Here is a 22,143-nt window from a genome sequence, read left to right as displayed (position 1 = left end):
CTTTTATGCCAAGCTACCAGAAGATTGAGCAAAGGCTAATTTAGTGACTTTTGTGGTTCAAGCTGACAGGGATTGTGACTTTTGCTTGAGCAGGGTTGACATCCCACTCAACTGACACACCCATTTCTCACATTGGTGTTCAGTGGTAGGGTCCAGTACTTATGTTTCTGCAGTGCCGTACTGTGATCTGTATAAAAAAAAATCCCATATAAATAGGCACCAAAGTTTACCTCTTTTTAAATTCTTCTTGTTTTCTATTGTCTGTTTTTTCCTTTTTCTAAGTTTAAGTGCCCACCTCCCTTTTTGTGTCATGGAGATGGATCTGATCAACTTTAACCTCGCAGCAGGGGTGAGCTGCTGGTACTCTGCAAGGAGCTGAAGGCAAGCAGGAAGGCCTAATGTTGGACCTCCAAGTAGCCGTCAGAGCCTAAGAGGAAGTACAGATGTGGCAGTCCATCTTAGAGGTTAATGATGAGGATGAGGGTACCCACTTGGAGGAAGGTGAGGAGGTGAAGGACACAAACCCGGGTCCTGAGCTGCAAGGAGAGCACAACCCACCGCCTGATGATGCTCAGGATGCTCAGGATGGGGCAGTCTCCCCGTGGTTCGTCCCCAGAGTAGCCATAGGACAGGAAGGCAGAGAGGGAGCTCAGACTGCAGCAGCCCAAGATGAAGCTGAAAGCACAGGAGAGGAAGGCTGGGACCCGATGAAATTTGTCCCAAAAGACAGATGAGGGAGAAAGGGCCTTAACTTAAAAGAAATGTCTGTTGGCACATATGATAATTCTGAAGGAGCTGGAGATCAAAGACAAACATACCCCATATCACAGCAGCAGTGGTGGCAGCATTACATCAGTGTCCATTGGAGAAATGTGGGCCCCCATCCCAAAGGATCTGGTGCCTAACATTTTATGAGGGATGACATAGTGAACTGGTTTGAAGCCTTAGAAGCTTTCATGGAGAGGGATAGAGTCCCTGAAGAAGAGGCATATTCCCAAAGAAGGGAGGGATACCATGTTAGCCATAAGGATATGGGACAGGATGAAGTATCCCCTCATCAAGGAGGCCCTGACCGGGAAATATGGGCTTACCCCAGAAAGATATAGGCACATTTTTAGGGACAGCAGGAAGCTGCCCTAGAAACTCTGAGTGGATTGGGTGGATCAATTTCTGAAAGGCACTGGATGGTTGGTTTAAGGGCAGTGAAAGGAATGATTGCAAAGGGCTATATATCTTGATTGCTAGAGAGAACATGTTCAGTTTTTGTTTTACAGAGCTACACCAACACCATGGGGATAGTAAACTCCCTGACCCCAGGTAGCTTGCTAAGGAGGCAAGCTGCTGGAATAGTCCTAGGGTCCACAAGAAGGTACCTGAGAGGGACTCCGAAAAGGGTGGTCATGGTTCCCAGCAGAAGGAGAGGGGGAGAAAATTAAAATGGAATTCTCTCAAGGCCCCCAAAGGGGAAAGAATCCCAGTCCGAATCTGAACAGAAAAAAGGATTGTTAATAGGAAAACTGGTAAGTTTGTTCCTAAGAGCTATGACTGCTACCAGTGTGTCCTAAGAAGACACAGCCTCCCAGTGGTGGCAGAATCCTGGGTTGGCCAGTGTAGCACTTAGGAAATAGATGGCCCCATATCATGTGGGAGAGACATCGGAGGTTACCCTAGTGCCCCTGAGTGACAGAGAGACAGTGCCCTAAGCTCATGTGCCTTCAAATACTTCCAAGTATAAGTAGTGGGTCACCATCAATGGGCAAAGGATGGATCCTCTGAGGGGCACAGGAGCCAGCATGATGTAGTAGCATGCCACAGATAGAACCACTACCCTTTGGCTCTCACTCCCTTTAAAGGAGGGGCAGGGGTCTCAGGTTTTCTTAAGGTAGCTATGAGCCTTGCCGTGGCTGTGGACTGTTTCCTAGAGAATTACCTGGAGCACACAACCTGTAAGGAAGTAGAGGTCAGATCACACCTTGAAATGTTAGGTTTGCCAGGTCTAAGGCCAGCCAGTAGGGGAGTTAAGGAAGTTTGGAGCCTGGAAAAATTGAAGAATTGTATAGCAGAATTGCAAGAAGGGGAAGGGAAGAGATGGGGTGTGGGAAACCAGCTCCTGAAACTCCCTGGTACAGGTGGAGGAGGAACCTGAGGAAGCTGCCTCTGAGCCTACTTGTATTGGCCTTATTGGAGCTAGCCTGAGATACTTTCAGCAGGACCTGTCCCACCTACCAGGCCAGTGGGAAAAAAGGGAAAAAGATGGATTCCCCTGTATTGCTTACCTGTCATTGGCACACCCCCTTGAAAGGGTGGGCATCAACACTGTTAGTACCATTGGTCCCAAATCTGCCTTAGTCGACAAGTTTATCCTGGTTTTGGTGGATCATGCTACTAGATACTCAGAGGCAATCCTATGAGGTATATGACTGCACTTGCAATGGCTAGGGACTTGATAGGTATTTTCTGGGTGGGATCCCACAAAGAAGTGGTATCTATCTGAGGGCACCAACTTCATGTCTACATACATGAATTCTATGTGGAAGGAGTGTGGGGTAACATACATTCTCCAAACACTACCATCCACAACGCAATGGGCTTGATTATGGGTCTACCTGAGCTCATGAGGCAGAAGTGGGATATTAGTTTGCCATACCAGCATTTTGCCCATAGGGAGGTGCTACAGAACGGAGTTGGGCCTAGCTCATTTGAACTCCTTTATAGTCACTTTTTAGGGGACCTCTGAGTCTGACAAAGGAAGGGTGGGAGCATGCTCCCAAGACCCCTCTCAAAGACGCACATGCTAGCTCCCAGAATCCAGATGGCCATGCTCTGGAAGAAGGATTCTTTGAACTTGGAGACCAGGCAGGAAGTCAAGAAAAAGTGGTATTCCCAGATGGCCACTATGGTGGAGTTTCAACCTGGCTGAAAGTGTGGGTGATGAAGCTAGTGGAGCCCAGAGCCCTACCAGACCAATATACTGGACCTTATGAGGTGGTTGAGAAGATGTGGCAGGTCACTTATTTGCTGGACTTCAAGAACCCCAGCCATCCCTTAAGGATAATTCACATCACCTGCATTAAAACCCATTATGTTTGGTCTGAGGTCACCATGCTGTTGGTGACAGATGATGGAGAGGAAGAGTGAGCCTACCCCAGATCTCTTGTCATTCCAAGAGAAAGATGGGTCAGCGGAAGGTGTCAACCTCTCTACTACCCTGACCCCACAACAGTAGAGGGACTGTCACAAGGTGTTAAGATAGATTTCCTCACTGTTTTCCCTCACTCCTATGCTTATGCACATGTCCAAACTTGCTCCAGTTCCAGTCAACACATGTTTTATCTGGGGATTACCCCTCGACTTCTTCAGGACTTTCTGATTTCTTAGGGTCGATCTCATATGTTAAATTCGTCATTCTGATTATTTATATTGTTATATATTGTGGTGCCAGTCTCCTTCTGGCCGTCTATGTATTTATAATATCGCTCTTTTCGTGTCCAGTATGCCCCAATATTTTATCTAGAGTCGGCATACTCGCGTACTCAACGGAGCTAATTACAGGATACACTTCTCAGCCAGATCATATTGGGGCGTACTGGACAGGAAGAGAGCGATATTATAAATTTAATATGAGATCGACCCTAAGAAATCATAAAGTCCTGAAGAAGTTGAGGGGTAATCCCCAGACAAAACACGTGTTGACTGGAACTGGAGCAAGTTTGGATTGAAAATGTTAGCAAGAAGAATAAAGAAGAATATAAGTTAAATATTGGACTTTGTTTAAATTAAGGACTTTTGATTGTGTATTACTATATTGAAAATAACTGTATTCAAGGTTGTGATGCGTGCCTGTCATACATACATTTTGGATAGCATTTTATTGTTATCATTTCTAAGTTTTGTTTGGGGGGTTTTGCTTCGGTTTTGGCCCCGTCTGAGTAACTAAAGATATTAAATCGATTGAATTGAAGGAGAGCGCCATTACCATATAAAAAATGCTCATTGGTAGTAAATGTTTTGTCTGACTTCCAAGAAAGTTGCCTAAGAGGATTATCTGGACCAAAACCGGTCGAAACGTCAACACTTTCAAACAGGCCATGTTCAAAGCCTTTGTGCTCAGGGCCCCATACCTTTCCCAGGAATTCATTGTGTGGGTTGATGCCTCAGAGCATGGCATAGAGACATTCTTATTACAGCTGAATGTGGAGGGCCTGGACCAAGCTGTTGCTTTCATTTCTGGGAGGCTACTTCCCATGGAACAGAGGTGGAGTGCTATTCGATGGGAAGGCTTTGTTGTGGTCTGGGCTCCGAAGCAGCTGAGACCATCCTTGTTTGGGAATCACTTTTGGTTTCAGACTGACCACAGGCCCATCAGATGACTCGTGCAGATGAGGTGTGTGAATTCAAAACTGTTACGGTGATCCACCTTCCTACCCAGGAATGGGCCTCAAGGTGGCATTGTGAGCAAAAGAATTGATGGATTAAACCCAAATCTGTGACTAGGGGTGAATGTTTGATTGGTTCCGCATTCCATCCATTATTTGTGTTTGTTTGTGTTTGTTTGCTTCAAGGTGAAACACCATCTTAGGTCATCCCACTCCACCACTAAGGTAGGCTGTAGGTATCCCTTAAACAGAGCACCTTGTAGTTAAAAGGTTGGACATGTGCTTTTACATTTTACATGTCCTAGTAGTGAAAAACTCCTAACTTAGTTTTTCAGTACTGTGTGGTCTATATCTCCCATAGGATAACACTGGGAAGCTTTAATACATTTAATATGTGCTAACGTTTGATTGTGAATAGGTAGCCATTTCGTGTTTAATGTTTGAGAAATTGTAACTAAAAATCCTCTTTAATTAGATTGGTGTGCCTGGATGGTATATCGACTGGGAGAATGGGAAAGCTGAGATGAGCAGAGCCCCACTTGCAAATTAATAGACTCTACTAAGCCTTTACATAAAGGGCTCATCACCATTGCATTGTCCTTGCAGCCAGCTTGGAGCCAAGACAGGAGGATCAGGTATTTCCAAGCACTTCAAAGGACAACTTCTAGAAACTTCTCTTACTTCAAAGAAGGTAACAGGTATGAAAATAGGGCCCTCAGACCCACTGTTCAATTCACTTTGTGGGCCTGCAGAAGGACTCTCAGAGGACTGCCTGCTGCTGTGGCCTGCTATGTATTCCACAAGATTGCTTTGTTGCACCTGAAAGGACTGTTTTGCTACCTGTGGTTGTCCTTTAACCCCCAGAGGTCTGCCCTGCTGTTTGAGCCCTGTTTTAACACTTTAATCCAGGACTACCATAGCGACCCCAAGGGATAGTTGGCTGGCCTCTTGTCAGAGCATCAGGGACAGAAAAGGCTCCAACAATCTTGAGCCCGCACATGGACCCAGCCTGAGTGAGTCCTAACCCCCACAAGTGGTGCCCCTCCAGTCCTGAACCTTTGGCGGTGGTGCTAAGGGGTCCCACATAGCCAAAATCCAAAATTCTGCTCTGTGAACTGAAAGAAGACTGGTTCAAACTTCTCATTTATCTACCCAAGCATCGCCGGTTGACCTGACTTTGTGGCAGCTCTCATTATGTTCTTCTCAGCAGCAGCAAATCCTGTTCAGTGGTCCTTTGCCAAAGGAGTATCTTGCCTCCTAGAACTCAACTACAAACTGCTGTCTTGAACTGCTGCACATTTTTTGACCTTCAGAAAAGAGACTAAGGCCTAGATTTATGGTGGCGTAGCGCCATTCCAACGGCATATCAGCATAATTTTGTTTATGCTAATGTGGCATTGAAAGGGCAAAAACGATGATCCACATTTACAAAGTGGTGCAATGCGTGCATTGCACCAATTTGTAACCTCTTGCGTGACATTATGCCTGTGCCAGGCATAATGTATGCAAGGGGACGTTCCAGTGCTAGGGAGACCATAAAAATGGTGCAAAGGAATATATGAAATTCCTTTGCACCATTTTTATCAGCATTTCTTAATGACTTCTAAGTGCAGGCATTAAAAAGAGGCTCCCATTGTGTTCAATGGGCCTCTGGGTGCAGGATTAGAGCCAGAATTTTTAATGCTAGTCTTGCAAAGCGCCGGACTAGCGTAAAAAATGATGATGCAAGTCCCACTGACTACCGCCATGGCACATCGTATTATAAATACAGCACACACATGGTGCAGTTAGGGGGCACTAAGGAGCGCAAGAAAAGTGGCGATGCACTAGGTGCAGCACCACTTTTCAGAAATCTGGGCCTAAGTCTGAACGTAGAAATCTTTACCGCAAATTTGTACAATTGCTCCCCGGCAATGACGCTCCCAACACCGCCTGCAGCACAACAATTAGTTTAATACCCGACTCAACCAACAATCCCATTTCTCATATTACTTAAGTTAAGTAACTACAATATTGGAAGGTTTCTCTTTTGGTAAGAGAATGTAAGCAAAAGAAGAATCTGTAGAGGGCTATGTAACAGATCCAAGCAAGTTGGCCTTGTCATGTAAATTTGGTGCTAGCTTGGATGAGCGCAGTAGGGATCAATTTATGTTTGGTTGTGACAATAAGTTTAGGAAAGAGTTAATAATGTGTTATTATCCTACTGTTACTCTCCTAAAGGGACTTGATGACAGTACCTCTTTTATGAGCATGAATAGAATTTCGCTGTTTGTACTGCTTAAAGAAATAATGGGAATATGATGCGAAAAGACCCCCTCCCCCTGTTTTGATGTAGGGGAGACAACTGTACTATGTAAATGTTGCTGTTCCTCGAAACCTCTTGGCTCCTTAGGATCTTTCTTAATATAAAGGATGTCAACACTTTAGTTTTTTTATAAGGAACTGTACATCAGTGACAGTCCTTTCTGGTAGGTGATTAAAGTAGTTTCAGGAGTGTGAGTAGACAATCCAGGAGGTAAGTTGACCTGTTGTGCACACTACTCGTTTTCTAAACGAGCGTTCTCCGCATATTCAGTTTTGTGATAAAAAAGGGATGCAAGATAGTTGCCTTTTACAAATCCTTGGGGGTTTTAATGGGTCCATTTGCCTCAGGTTGAGAACTTTCACAAAGTATTAGACAGATGTGACTGTCTGTATGGCAAATCCCTCCATTGGCATTAAGGCAAAATAATAAGGCATTTTCTTTCCTAGGCGCACAAAAAATCCTGAGGTTTCGTTAATGAACAATCCTTCTGAAGTTTAACATTGCACTGAAAAAGGGAAATGCATTACAAAAACAATGTGTCTAAATTAAAACGTAGCATAAACAACAAGTGATGGACGGAATGCTAAACATTGTCAAACACTCACCCCCAGTCATAGATCTGGGTTTAATCCATCGTTCTTTTGCTTACCATGCCACCCCAGTTTGGACCCAGCCATATGCAAATCAGTCTTGACCCTGTTCCTCATGGGAACAGTCCTGTTTGACAATGTTCAGCATTCCGTCCATCACTTGTTGTTTTTGCTAAATTAAAACGTATTCACGTGTAAATTAATGCATGCACATTGCTCTTACTGGGCAACAGAGTAGTTGTAGGGATGGTTGGTACCAGGGTTGGTTCCGGATAAACACTTTCATTGCAACGTCCTTGCATCAGGGCAATGTCATCCAAGGCGATATCACTTGTATATCCATTTGTAAATGCATCGAATGCTACCTGAAATTTAACAAAACTAGACAGATTACCTCCTAAGCAAACTTATTCTCAATTATACCTGTACTATCGATAATTTAGGGATTTTTTATTCATTTCACAATTGTTTTCTAGTTTTATTTTTGTCATTATTCAATTGTATCTAAGGAGTTAAAGACATAAGAAATATTCTAAAGTACAAGAGGTTAATATTCTGGCAGACCGACAAAATGTAAAAACACAAGCTTACAAATTCAACGTGGATTCAGACCAATCACCAGAAGCAGTTGCTTTCAACCCAACTCCTGCACCTTTTTTACTTCACCTGATGTAGACGCACGGGGAGCCCCAGTATTCAGAGGCACGGTTTTGGGCCCTTTGTTGTCCCGGTTTAGATGTTGTCATTCGTCTCTCTGAACCACCTTCTAACTAATGCCAATCAATAACTAACAGGCCTACAGGGGTCAGCGCAGGGACTGCCCGTCTGAATCTGAGTTTCAGTCTAGTTGGGAGGGCTCAGGGGAGAGGTACCATATAGGCAGCGGCATACCTATTGACTGTGCAAATGGTGCAGCAGGAGGGGCCCATTTAATCCTAAATACTTGTTTTTATTATAACCAGGGAATAGGAGTCTATTTTTCTTGATTCTTTTAAGTTCAAGGTGTGATTGCAATCATATTTTGCGAAGGCCCTTCTGTCCATTGAAGAAGTGTGCTTACCATGGAGCAAAGGAAGGCATTTTGGTATTTATGCGTTACTCTGTGAACATAATTAACAATAATAATGTGATAACACCAGGTGAACAAGGCTACGGCTGAAACGCGTTGTGGTATTTGCTTTATAAAAATATAGAATTTTGATTATACATTGTTGTCCGAGGACTTTTTGTATTACTTGGAGAAAAGTTTTGGATTATATATATTTATCTATATATATAAATATATATATCTATCTATATATATATATATATATATATCTCTATATATATATATATATTATATATATATATATATATATAGATATATATATATAAATAAATATATATATATATATCTATATATATAAATATATATATATAGATATATATATAGATATATATATATATATCTATATATATATATCTATATATATATATATATATATATATATATATATATAAAACAAAACACTTTAACTGCAGCGTTTTCCTTTTGGCACCTGACCGTCAACTGTGCTAATCCCAATACGCGCGCCACCACGTATTTGTGTCAAACACTTCTCTCCCATGAATAAAGGAAATGGCAGCACTCCACGGGCACAACGAGTTCAAACAATGTTTATTCGCCTACAGGGACGCGTTTCGGCGTTGCCGCCTTCATCGACCTGCAGATCGCCATTTTGGCTCAGTTTATATACACCAATCACAATGTCCTCCATTACCATATTATATAAACAAACTACTTTTGTTAAAAATTAATCTCACATAGGCTATTTAGCACTATGAGCTCATGCTACTTATGAATGGTACAGAGCAATCGATCTGTGTTCTGTATCTCAATTCAGCTTTGAGATATAAGAAGTATTATACATCACTTATACCATTGTGAAACAATATCTTATGCACATGCATTTTGCTACAATACTGTGTGCAATATGTTGGAGGTGTATAATATATTATAAATCGTGTGATGTTACTACATTAAAGTATTAAAGAATGTGGACAAATGGAATATGAAACACAGGGAAATTAGGAATATGAGCACATGCACTTTAAGGACTGGTTACAGAGCAATATACTTGTGTATTGCATCTCCATTCAACACACAGGGGAATTAGGAATATGAGCACATGCACTTTATGGACTGGTATAGAGCAATGTATTTGTGTATTGCATCTCAATTCAGCTTTGAGATATAAGAAGTATTTTATCAGCATGAATTGATGAACGTTGTATCACATGGAAATTACAGCACTCTCTTAGTATGATCTTTTATGGTACTGTGTGCCTGCCAGTTGGTGGTGAGAGATTTATACCAATGTGAAACAATGTCTCAAGCACTTCCATTTACCAGTGCTTTCGCTCAGGGACCTTTGTACATTTATATGCAGGATTTTTCAATAGTACTGTATGACGTATGCACTTTATGAGTGCTTTTTTAGATGTGGTGGTATTTGTTGCACTGTAATTAGCTCAGAGACCTTTTCATAATGCATGTTTTGCACAGGTACCATTATAAGTACTATATGATGTATGCACTTAGGGGGAATGGTGATTAATAGGGGCATTTGCCTCACATGTAGGATGTATGCATTTTTGGGAGAATGGGGACTAATGGGGCTGTTTGTCTCTTTTTGATAAAGCAGTTCACCAATCTGGGGTTTCAAGAAAATTGTATGCTCAAACTTGTAAACGAATAAGAGCAGAGCAAGACCTTAGCACCCTGACATTATCTATGGGTATTTTCAGTGTCTCAATAACTATGATGTAGGGTACTTTACCAGAGTGATGGACTCAGGACATTAAGGACTGATGAAATTTGTCACCCCTAACATGCACAGTTTGTTCTTCAATAATTTGACTGCTACATTTTTAATGATGTTATAGAAGTTGTCATAATTGTTGTAATATTTGGTTAAATTAGCAGTGCATGGCAAGGGCATGAGTTATAGTTACCTTAGAGTGCATGTTATAGCTACTTGAAAGAACTCCAACTTCTATGGTTCTGTATGAGTAAATTCAGAACCTAACTATAACATACCTGTAACTTCATTTTTTCAGTGAATTTCTATGTTTTTTTTTAACCAGGCTTTGCAGCAAAGCACTTATAGCCAACCAACCCCACGCATGTCCTTTGGCTGTTGGCAGCACAGGTTGGCCACAGGTCCTGTCTCTGTCAGTGGATCTGTGAGTGGGTGCTTGAGTGTTTGAGTGGGTCTGAAAGTGGGTGTGTGAGTCTGAGTGGGTGTAAGTGGGTGCATGAGTGTCTGAATGGGTTTGTGAATGGACGCATGAGTCTCTAAGTGTATGTATGAGTGAATGAATTAGTGTATGAATGAGTCTGTGTTTTTTCTTTCACATTTTTCCATATTCATATATAATTTGTGAAAATTTGTGAATTTTCGTCAATATTGCCAATGGTGATGCAAAATTAAACCCACAATTTACATGTAAAACACACCTATATCACACTCCTAGGGTCAGGGTACCTTCACCCTGACCCTTTATGCCACTTTAAATTTCGATTTTCACCCCAGGGGACCGTGTCCCATGAAATAAAATGCGGCTGCATCTTTGCAGTCAGGTTGCGGCCAACCAATTGCAACGCTTCTTTTAGCATGCGTATTCATGAAAAATTCATGAATTTTGCAAATTATTCGTGCCCGAGATATACCAATTTATTTTCCCTTCAACACCTCAAAAACTACTCAACAGATTCACACCAAATAAGCAAAGGCGTAATCTGCGTACTGACAGCTAGCTGCCAAATTTGGTATAATTCCATCTAGTGGTTTGGCCTGTAGTCGTGTCTAAAGAATCCTATGGAAATTAATATGTGAAACAAAACCTTTTTTGAACACTTTTTTCTTGGCCCCCCACTTAACGGATCACCCCAAAACTTTCCATCTACAACAAAAATCACTCTAACACTTTTTTGGGAAAATTTAGTGAAGAGTCGTCAAACGGGGAAAAAGATATAGGCAAGACAAAAAACACATATATATATATATATATATATATATATATATATATATATATATATATATATATCAATACACATGGATATTCAGATAGACATATATATCTATGCTCTGATGACAGTAGATACGATATGGAAATCTTGACAATGACAGAAAGATTTTTAGGTAGAGGATATTCTCTTAAAATCTTGGTTGATGCACAGAACAGAGTCAAAAAGAAAAGTAGGGATGAGTTACTTTTTAAGAACATACCCATAGAGAATAAAGTCAAAATCAAACAATCACCTCCTGGAATATTTTTTGAATTCAATCGACAACATGTTTCATTGAATAAAATCCAACAAAACAATTGTCATATCTTACAGAATGATCCAAACATCAGGGACAGTATTGGCCCACATCCTTTCATTACTTACCGTAAGGCTTGCTCATTAGGAGACCATCTTACCCGAAGTTTCTTTTCTATGAAAGACAATACATCTTGGTTGAGTAAAAAAAGTCTGGGGTTCTGGAAGTGTGGCCATTGTAAGGCATGTAAATATGCACAGAATATGGAAAATTATCAGACATTTGATGGACGTCATTGTGAGATCAAAGATCAGATCACATGTAAAACTGAATATGTGATCTATGTTGTTGAATGTGGATGCCAAAAATAATATATAGGCAGTACCATCCATAAATTGAAGATCAGATTTTTACAACATTTTAGAGCCATCAAAAATCATGATAGAACGTATCCTTTGGCTAAACATTTCTGGGATACATACAATGGTTATTGTAGTACTTTAGTATTCTATGGAATTAAATTCATCAAAGGCAATCCCAGGGCAGGTGACAGAACATAAGAACTTAGACAAATGGAATCCAAGATGATTTTATTACTTGGATCTGAATCTCCTTGGGGGACACAATCTTGATGCTGAATTACATGTTCATTTATGAAATACTATATAAATTGAATTTTAATTAGAACATGATTATAGTGGATAATGATAATTGTAGTTGAAGCAATCAGTATTTATTGGATCATGTATACAGCAAAATGTCTGCATTTGTTATGAATGAATGGGGACCCGAATTTCTCTCTATGTTTCCTTGAAAAATATATTTAGATTTTTGATTTTGATTTTTCTTCCTACACTTATATGCTGCTAAGGGAAGCTAATTTTCCATCATCGTTTTCAAACATATGATTTTCACATTATTTGCATCGATGTGTTTTTGATTTTTTTGCACTTTGCACTTTACCTAAGCGATCTTTTTTGCACATTCATACATCAGGATATTGAACAATTGTTGAAGAATTATTATATTGCGTTTTAAATCTCTTTGCATGCTTGGGTCACTAGGCACTTTAAATGACAAGTGCAAATTATAAGTTGAAAGACTTGAATGATAAAAGGTTCTCTTGTATGAGTTACAGTTTATGACACTATTTGTGAAAATGACTCTAGACAAATACCTTTCTTACATTCTAGTATCATGTCTAGACTATTTATAAATATTTAAAGCACGTGACACTTTAATTCTAATTTTAGAGATAACAGCGATTTTACCTATTTTCTATTATTAAGAATATGAATCAATTGAAGCATTTTATAATATGATAATGATTATTTACATATTCCATGACTGTATTTAAAAATAGTTGTTTAAAAATATCTGTTGATAATATTGAATAACACTCTGCATTAAAGTTAATTATAGATGTTGTTTAGGGCTTTTATACAATATATTATATCCATCTAGACTAGTGATCTAATTGTTTTTACCATCATTTCATCGTCTTTAACTATTATCATTATTGATGTGTGCCTTTAATTGTCATATTTTTCATCAGTGTCCATTTTAGCATGAAACAATACACGCAAATCGTTTTGAAGGCAGCACTATGCTGATAATAAGAATGTTCACTTTAGTTAATTGCATGTTAAAAGATGGCCGCACCAGTAGTTTGCACTAGCATGGCATGGAAAGAAATGATGGTTTCAATGTGTATATGTATGATGCCATTTTATCGGCAGAGTTTGTCCAGTAGAAGGCGTCTGCTGAAACGCATAGACATTCTTTGCAGGAGTTTATGGGCCTCATTCCGACCCTGGCGGTCATGGACCGCCAGGGCCGGGGACGGAGGAAGCACCGCCAACAGGCTGGCAGTGCTTCTGGGGCAATTCTGACCGCGGCGGTAAAGCCGCGGTCAGAAAAGGGGAACCGGCGGTTTCCCGCCGGTTTTCCCCTGCCCCAGGGAATCCTCCACGGCGGCGCTGCAAGCAGCGCTGCCATGGGGATTCCGACCCCCTTCCCGCCAGCCTGTTCCTGGCGGTTTACACCGCCAGGAAGAGGCTGGCGGGAACGGGTGTCGTGGGGCCCCCTAACAGGGCCCCAGCAAGATTTTCAGTGTCTGCCTAGCAGACACTGAAAATCGCGACGGGTGCCACTGCACCCGTCGCACACCAGCAACTCCGCCGGCTCCATTCGGAGCAGGCTTCATCGTTGCTGGGGCTTTCCCGCTGGGCGGGCGGGCGGCCTTTTGGCGGTCGCCCACCCGCCCAGCGGGAAAGTCAGAATGACCGCCGCGGTCATTTGACCGCGGTGCGGTCTTCTGGCGTTCTCTGCCCGGCGGGCAGCGCCCGCCGCCCGCCGGGGTCGGAATGACCCCCTATGTCTTAATTAACTGGAATAAAGCGGATGAAATGTATTCTCGAACATTGATTTTCCCTTGTCCTCATGAGTCGGTGAAGGAATTGGTGCAGTCGTTTGGTGGGTATCGTCCCACCAGCTGTGGATTAATATATATATATATATATATATATATATATATATATATGTGTGTGTGTATACATATAGCCTACTGGCAGTCACCTGTAGGTACTTAGAGTTAGGACAATGTTTCCATTGAAAAAGCATTTTTTGACATGCCTATTTCTTGGTTCGTTTGATGAATCTTCACAAAAAATGTTCGCAAAATATTTATAAATTACCTACCGGAGGTCACCGATAGGTAGTTATAGTTAGGACATAGTTTCCATAGGAAGAGTTTTTTTTGTTTTGCCAATAACGTTGGCACCGCTTGACGAATCTTCACAAAATTGTTAAAACTTATACTTAGTCAGTTCAGCTGCTATTTTGAAAGTTTTGGGGTGATCCGTCACGTGGGGGCCAAAAAGAAGGGAGGTCCCAAAACACGTTTACCCATACACACTTTCACACCCTGGCAGACACTCTCACACCTTTCTCTCGCACATAGAGACACCCTCGTACACACACTCCCACACCCAGATACACTCTCTCAAACCCACTGGCACACACACAGACACACCTCTCATACATAGTCTTACATTCAGATAGACACTCTCATACCCACTTGCACACCCAGATAGCCACTCACACATCCAGAGACACCCTTTCACACCCACTCTTAGACCCAAACAGACACTCTCACATACCCCAAGCACACAATCTCAAAGATATGCTCACAACCAGGTGCACCCTTTCACACCCAAACACAGCCTCTCACCCACACTCTCACACCCAGACCAACACTAAGACACCCACTCTTACACCCATGTAGGCACTCTCACAACTCCCTCACACCTAGGTATACACTCTCACACCCACTGTGACTCCCAGACAGACACTCTCAATCCCAGTCTCACATCCAGAGACACCCTCTCACACTCACTCCCACACCCGATGGACACTCTCACACACACAGAAATCCTCTTACATACATGCTTGCACCCAGGCAAACAATGTCACATCCACTTCAACACCCAGATAGATACTCTTACACCCATCTTCCACTCCAGGTACACAGTCTCACACATATGCTAACAAACAGTCAAACCCAATCAGACCTACTCTCTCAGCCAGACAGACACACTCACACCCATTCTCACTCCCAAAGACAGCATCTCACACACACTCTCACATCCAGACAAACACTCATACACCCACTCTCACACCGATATAGGCAATCGCACACCTAGGTACGCACTCTGACACCCCTTGTGAGTCCCACACAGGCACTCTCACAACCAATCTCACACCCACTCTCACAGCCAGACACTGTCACATGCAATATTACATCCAGACATTCCATTTCACACTCACTCTTACACCCAGACACTCTCACACCCACTGTCACACCCAGACACACATTCTCACACCCTCTCCATAAAGGAACACATTCTCACACCCACTGCTACTCCCACATAGATCCTCTCACACACACTTTCTCACCCAGACAAACATATATATATCCACTCACACACCCAGACACTTTTACAGCCTCTGTCATATGCAGTCACACACACACATGCACATTCTCACACTCACCTAGACACCTGGAGGTCTTTGGTGCTGTGACCTGGGAGACAGAGTAGTGATTGCCATTTTGTTTCTAACAGGAAAGGGCCCCAGATCAATGTGGACAGTAATGCATAGGAAGAGGTCGGGGTAGGAGTCCCTGACCACAGGGGTGAACATAAATTTGGAACAATAGGAAATAATGGGTAGAGAATGCCAAAGAGTGTTTGTTCTTATTGTTTTTGAGATGTGCGGGTGGATCCACAGATCCAAATAAGGTTTAAAAATGTATGTATTTAAACATAAATATATATGTGTATGGAAAGAGGATTGGCTCTAAAAAGAGCATTTGTCTTTAAGTTGTGTAGGTGATCACTACACATGCAACCTGATGCAGTCTCTCAAGTTCAGCAGGAACATCTTGTTGCCTTTGTCTGTTAGGAGAACTCCATAATTTCTGTATATACCATCCATTTCAATTTGTAGATTTGTGTGGTATATAGGCCCATGTTATGATCTCTGAGGAACATAGAAATACAGTTTTATTAACATAAACACGTTTTCTGGATTTGTCCATTTTTGGACAGAGTTTACTGGACCAGTTCTATTACTGAACATGGCAAATGTTAGAAAAAACAAAGGCAGTCCATGGGGAGAATGTCATTAATTTTCCAAAGATATCTTTCATTAGGATTTTCGATCCTACACCAGTAACTGTGCCCAGGACATTGCCACAACAGTGCACAATGATCTGGGTCTGAATGTTGGCAACCGTTAATGATCTCAACCAAAGGGAGCAATTGATGCCACTTTAACCCTCTGGCCAATCTGAGCAATATCCACATTAGATAAACCCAGGGCCCTGTCAATGCCACTTTTTCTTGCACACTCTCTGGCATTTTGGAGGGAATTTGGAGTAGCATCCAGGAGAAGGCTGCAGCTGAATGATGTCGATTTTGAATGAAATGAAGCTAAAATGGAGGACACTAGTTAGACTTTGAACGCACACATTTGATTGGTTGCTGTATATATGCTTGTTCATGAAGATAGGTAGTGAGATTGTTTGAAAAGTAAGTACATTTTGATATGGCTATAGAGAAATTGCAAAACACTATTAGTGCCTGCAATGTGTTTGTTTCAAAAATTCAACCACAGCTGCTAAACTTGGTTTAAAGGTAAGCAAGGTACACTTAGAAACTGTTATGAACTTGTGACGTTCTGCTGCAGCAGACTATGGACCTCATTAAAGGGTTTGGAAGACAAAAAAACTCTGCCTGCCAAACTCCCGACAGGAGCCACTGACACAGCAAGTCAGATAATCAGCCCCTTATACATTGATGCTCATATTTACTAGCTATATATGCTGGCACATGTGATCTAGTTAGCAACTAATGCAGTCACATCAATATAGATTCAAGTATTTTTATAATCTAGTTGGTCACTTAGAGAACTGCTCCTTTAAATATGGTTTGCCCCTAAAAATCGTAAGCCTGAGTGCACAGCTTTACTGTGGGCTTACCTTTGCATTAGAAAAGCTGCTAATCAAACGTTACACTCCCTTTGGGTAGGATTTAGGTAGGCCATAGATGAGTGTGGTTTGTGATTAAGAGGTAAAACATGTCCTACTAATGCTTAAACTGGCAGAGCAGATATACATATGTGGATACAGTAACAAGTATAGGTACACACTGATGTATACACTGACAAGCATAGGCTAATTTATACACTGTCATACCCAGGTACACACTGATGCATACACTAAGACACCCAAGCACACAACTATAAATGGACTCACATACTCACACAAATGTGTAGATATTGCCATCCAAGAAATTGTACAGTTTCAGCTTGAAAATGTTTTCCCACAGGGAGATAAGTTCCTTGAAGTGCTGTGGCAGGATGGGTTCAGCTAGCTTGTACTGAAAGTCTAGGGGAATTGAATGGGTTAGTCTAGGCCTTGACAACACTTGAAACAGAGTCTTGAAGTCTTTCCCAGAAATTTTTTACCTAGCAGATTTCGATCTGGAGAGTACAGATATTGTAAAAACAAATATGTTAGATATCTACTATCAAACAATAAGTCCACACCTCGAAAATGTGTGTCTTTACAATACTACAGGTACAGAAACAATGTGTCAGATAACATTGATGAAGGAAAATATGCTGTAATTAGTAGGAATGGTTGTCTGTTTTGGCATTCAAAAGGTAACTTAGTAAACCATAGAAAACGTACTTGTCAAAACTACTGAGATAAATATTATTTTTCGACTCAGCACTTCTCCAGCTGCTCAAACCTTGGTATACTGAAACAGAGTTACATGGACAATGTGACTGCTACAAAGGCTCTTTCAATGCTGTTACAAACATTGAGTATCCAAAATTTCCCAACTACATGAAAATGTCAAAAGAAGAAACTGAACAAGAGGAATCAATTGCTACTTAGATACTGAGACATATCTTGAAGGTAGAGTTTTATGTGCTTTTTGGAGGAAAGTATGTCATTGTTTTTGGTAATTTATTGCAGCTTACCCCCATGAAAGGACAGCCTGTATTTAAGACACTGTTACACGAAGAGACTTGCAATTCTTTAGGAAGCATTGGAAATGTAAACATTTGGTTGAATTTTTAATAAAAATAACTAATTAGAAACATGTGGCAAGTATCTGATATGCAATATGGAAATATTCTGAAGGATATTAGAATAGGAATACTGTCAAAAAAAGGAAAACATTGCTTGGAAACTCAACTTATAAAAAACATATTTTCGTCCAAAAAATCTGCAGCACAGCTAATGTCTGACTTTATTCAACAACAAAAATCCATTGAGTGTCTACGCCTGCTCATGAAGAATGTACCTCTTTCAATGAACAAATAGTGGAACTGACATCAATTGATACATGGAAAATCAATATAGTTGACTGAAAAACTACAATCAAAACTGAATTCTTTGGAGAATACTGTTTCCAAAACTGCAGGATTAGAAAAGTGTTTAAATGTTTGTAAGAACTATAGGGTGCATGTGGGGTGTAATTTAATTGTTCAGGAAGAATTAGTTAATTGAGCCAAGAGTACAATAACTGATTTCATTTTGTGTCTAAACAGAAATAAGGTAGAATACCTAGCAATTAAATTTGACAAACTTGGAGGTGTAAAACAGACATCATGGTCTAATACTGGTTTCTTGCTTGTAAAAGACTAGTATGTTCGCAGAAAGCAGTTCCAATATCTCTAGCATATGCTGTCACAATACATAAGGTTTAGGTGTAGATGCAGCATTTATTAATATTGATAGCACTGTATTCAAAGAAAGTATGCCATATGTAGCATTGTTACAGATTAGAACATTGTCCAGTTTGTATCTCTTTGGGTTTGATGACAGTAAAGTAAGTGCTGATTCAAGTTGTGTGATAGAGTATAACCGTTTGAGAAGCCTGTTTGCTCCTCATTTCGGGCAATATTCAGTTTACGAAAAGCCTAAAAACTTTACAGAAACAAAAGATTTCAAAGGATCATAGTGTCGTTCTTGATAAAAAGAGGAAAAGAGAAAAAGTATTGGAGAAAAAAATACTAAAAATACTGATGAAATTCTTGGTTACCAGTTCTCAATCCTCTCTGGAGTCAACTGTTATGCCAATGTAGTTCTCAATGCGTTACTCTCTTTACCTCATCTGGTTAATTCAATTAAACAGAAACAAATACAAAATTGTTCTCTGCACTCTTTGGCATGTTAAAATGTTTGTGCAGTGTTAGAACAAAAATATATTAGGCATCTTTCCTTAGAGATCTTGCAGATCTGTGCACTTGATCTGTACACTTCACTCAAAACACTGAAGATAATGCACATGAATTCTTGGTGGTCCTACTTGGTATCTTGGAAGAAGAAATGGTACCTATTGATGACCTATTTGGACTAGGTTACTCACAGAGGTATGATTGTGAACATTGTTTCTTTCATTCAGAAACAAAAATAGATACAGAATGACTTATCTACCTAACTCTACTAGACTGTAAACATTTCAGTTTTCAGAAATTGTTTAAAGATGCATCACAGAATAATACCTACACAGAATGTAATTCAGATCTTCCATCAACTTTGAATATAAGAAGAACTGGCGAGTACATCATCCTAATGCTACAGTGACGCACTGCACATGGAACTAAATTGGGAACACAAATTACAAAGTTTAAAGTTTGACAAATCTCTATTTCTAGTAAACCATTTAGCTGTGCACCTATTATTTTTTCATGAAGGAGTAAGTATTACATCTGGAAACTACACTATCTACTTAAAAATATAACTGAATGGACAGAGTGTAATGATAGTAACCTTATATTAAAGCAGTGATTATCCTATAAACTACCAAATTGGGAGGATTACTACTGAAAAAATTAAATAGTAAGTTTCTGGGACTTCTAAAACAACAAGCTAAGACATTTAGCACAATGTTTTAATAATGGATTCTAAATCTTCAAATGTTCTTACTCTTGCAAGGAAACAACAGAGATAGCACTACAATGGAAACACTAATAACAAGGGCAAAGATCTAGTGATACACTGACACACCCAGGAACACACTAATGCATACACTAAAACATCCAAGCACACACTAATGCAAATGCTAACACATCTTGCAACACACTGATGCAGATACTGACACATTTGGGCACACACTGATGCATACACTAACACACACAGGCACACACTGATACAAACATTAACACATCCAGGAACACATTGATATATACACTGAAACACAAAGGCACACTGATAAATACACTGACACACTCAAGCACACACTGATGCACACACTGACACACCCAGGCACACATTGATGCACACACTGATACACCCAGGCACACACTGATGCATACAATAACACACCCAGGCACACACTGATACAATCATTGACACACCCAGGAACACATTGATATATAAACTGAAACCCAAAGGCACACATTCAGGCACATACTAACACACCCAGGCACACACTGATGTATACACGGACACATTCGGACATGCACTGATGCATACACTAACACACCCAGGCATTAATACATATTTTAAATAACACAGACACACACTCATGCATACAGTAACACACCCAAACACACTGTAGCACACTCTGTCACATCTCGTAAGAAAAAGGCAACACAGACACAGCTCTTCTTAGAGTGAATAGACTGATTCTAACAAGAACATTTTTTGAAAAACTTTTTTTGTGCCTTTTTTTAAAACTGGTTCTAAACCAAATGAGCCCAACAAGAAACAAAGAAGCAATGTTCTGCACTTTGTAAAAAAAAGACATTGGGCCTCATTCCGACCCTGGCGGTAAAAACCGCCAGGGCCGCGGACCACGGAAAGCACCGCCAACAGGCTGGCAGTGCTTCCTGGGCCATTCTGACCGCAGCAGTAAAGCCGCGGTCAGAAAACCGGGTCCGGCGGTTTTCCGCCGGATTAACCCCGGTTGGCCCAATCCTCCATGGCGGTGCTGCAAGCAGCGCCGCCATGGGGATTCCGACCCCCTTCCCGCCAGCCTGTTTCTGGCGGTTTTCACTGCCAGGAACAGGATGGCGGGAACAGGTGTCCTGGGGCCCCTGTGGGCCCCTGCACTGCCCATGCCACTGGCATGGGCAGTGCAGGGGTCCCCTAGCAGGGCCCCATTAAGCTTTTCACTGTCTGCATAGCAGACAGTGAAAAGCGCGACGGGTGCTACTGCACCAGTCGCACACCTGCAACACCGCCGGCTCCATTCGGAGCCGGCTTCAGTGTTGCAGGCCCTTTCCCGCTGGGCTGGCGGGCGCTCCCTTGGCGGGCGCCCGCCGGCCCAGCGGGAAAGTCTGAATGGCCCCAGCGGTCTTAGAATGACCCCCATTACGTCCGAATCGTAAGCAAAAATCTCAGTGAAAGAGGACACCTTAGCAGAAAGAAGGGCATGACAATTTGCACAGTAAGTTACTGTGCCTCCCGATTCCCGGCATACACAGGGTATGCTAATAGTGGATGCTGTCTGTCCTTTAGAAGCACTGGAAGTAGAGGCACCTTCTCCAGCTGCCCGGTCTCTAATCATCCTGGTGTAGACTCTCTTGTGAATGGTTTGTAGGTGCTTCCACGTATATCTATTTCCTGGTGAATACATTTTCACAGTTCTGCGAGACAATTGTTTGCCCCAGGTGTTACAACTGTAAAGCCTTTCAGTCACCTTCTTCTCCCCTGCAGCAATTGTGAAGTATTTCCATACTTCACTCTCTTTCTTGTCATGGAATGTTCCCTGCTCCTCTTTCATGGTGGGATCTTCTCGGTGTTCCTGCTATGGAGAACCACTGGCCATTTAAAAAAAATAAACAGCACAAAAGAGCAAACTCCAAGAGACACACTAGATCTTACTGCTGTCTGCACAGAGTTCAATTTAGAAATGACTAGTGTATAGTGTGGCTTGAACTGGAATTGGGTGTGGTCGAAATACAGCCAGTAAAATGGAATAGTTTAGTTATGACATTGTGCAGATCCGTGGTTCCCCTTCTGGATCTGCAGTTCCCGATAA

At 41.3% G+C, this 22,143-nt stretch overlaps 1 protein-coding gene across 1 annotated transcript in view; it reads right to left on the bottom strand.

Moving 5' to 3' along the window:
• Positions 1–22,143, bottom strand: part of TMPRSS15 (transmembrane serine protease 15) — a 1,384,111-nt gene that overhangs the window by 575,651 nt on the left and 786,317 nt on the right. The window contains exon 14 of the mRNA XM_069204099.1: positions 7,495–7,636. Coding sequence (XP_069060200.1) covers positions 7,495–7,636 — 142 coding nt within the window. The remainder of the gene's footprint in view (positions 1–7,494; positions 7,637–22,143) is intronic.

Source organism: Pleurodeles waltl, chromosome 8, assembly GCF_031143425.1.
Source record: "Pleurodeles waltl isolate 20211129_DDA chromosome 8, aPleWal1.hap1.20221129, whole genome shotgun sequence".
In the NCBI taxonomy this organism is placed as follows: Eukaryota; Metazoa; Chordata; class Amphibia; order Caudata; family Salamandridae; genus Pleurodeles; species Pleurodeles waltl.
This window is presented reverse-complemented; position numbering and strand designations above follow the sequence as displayed.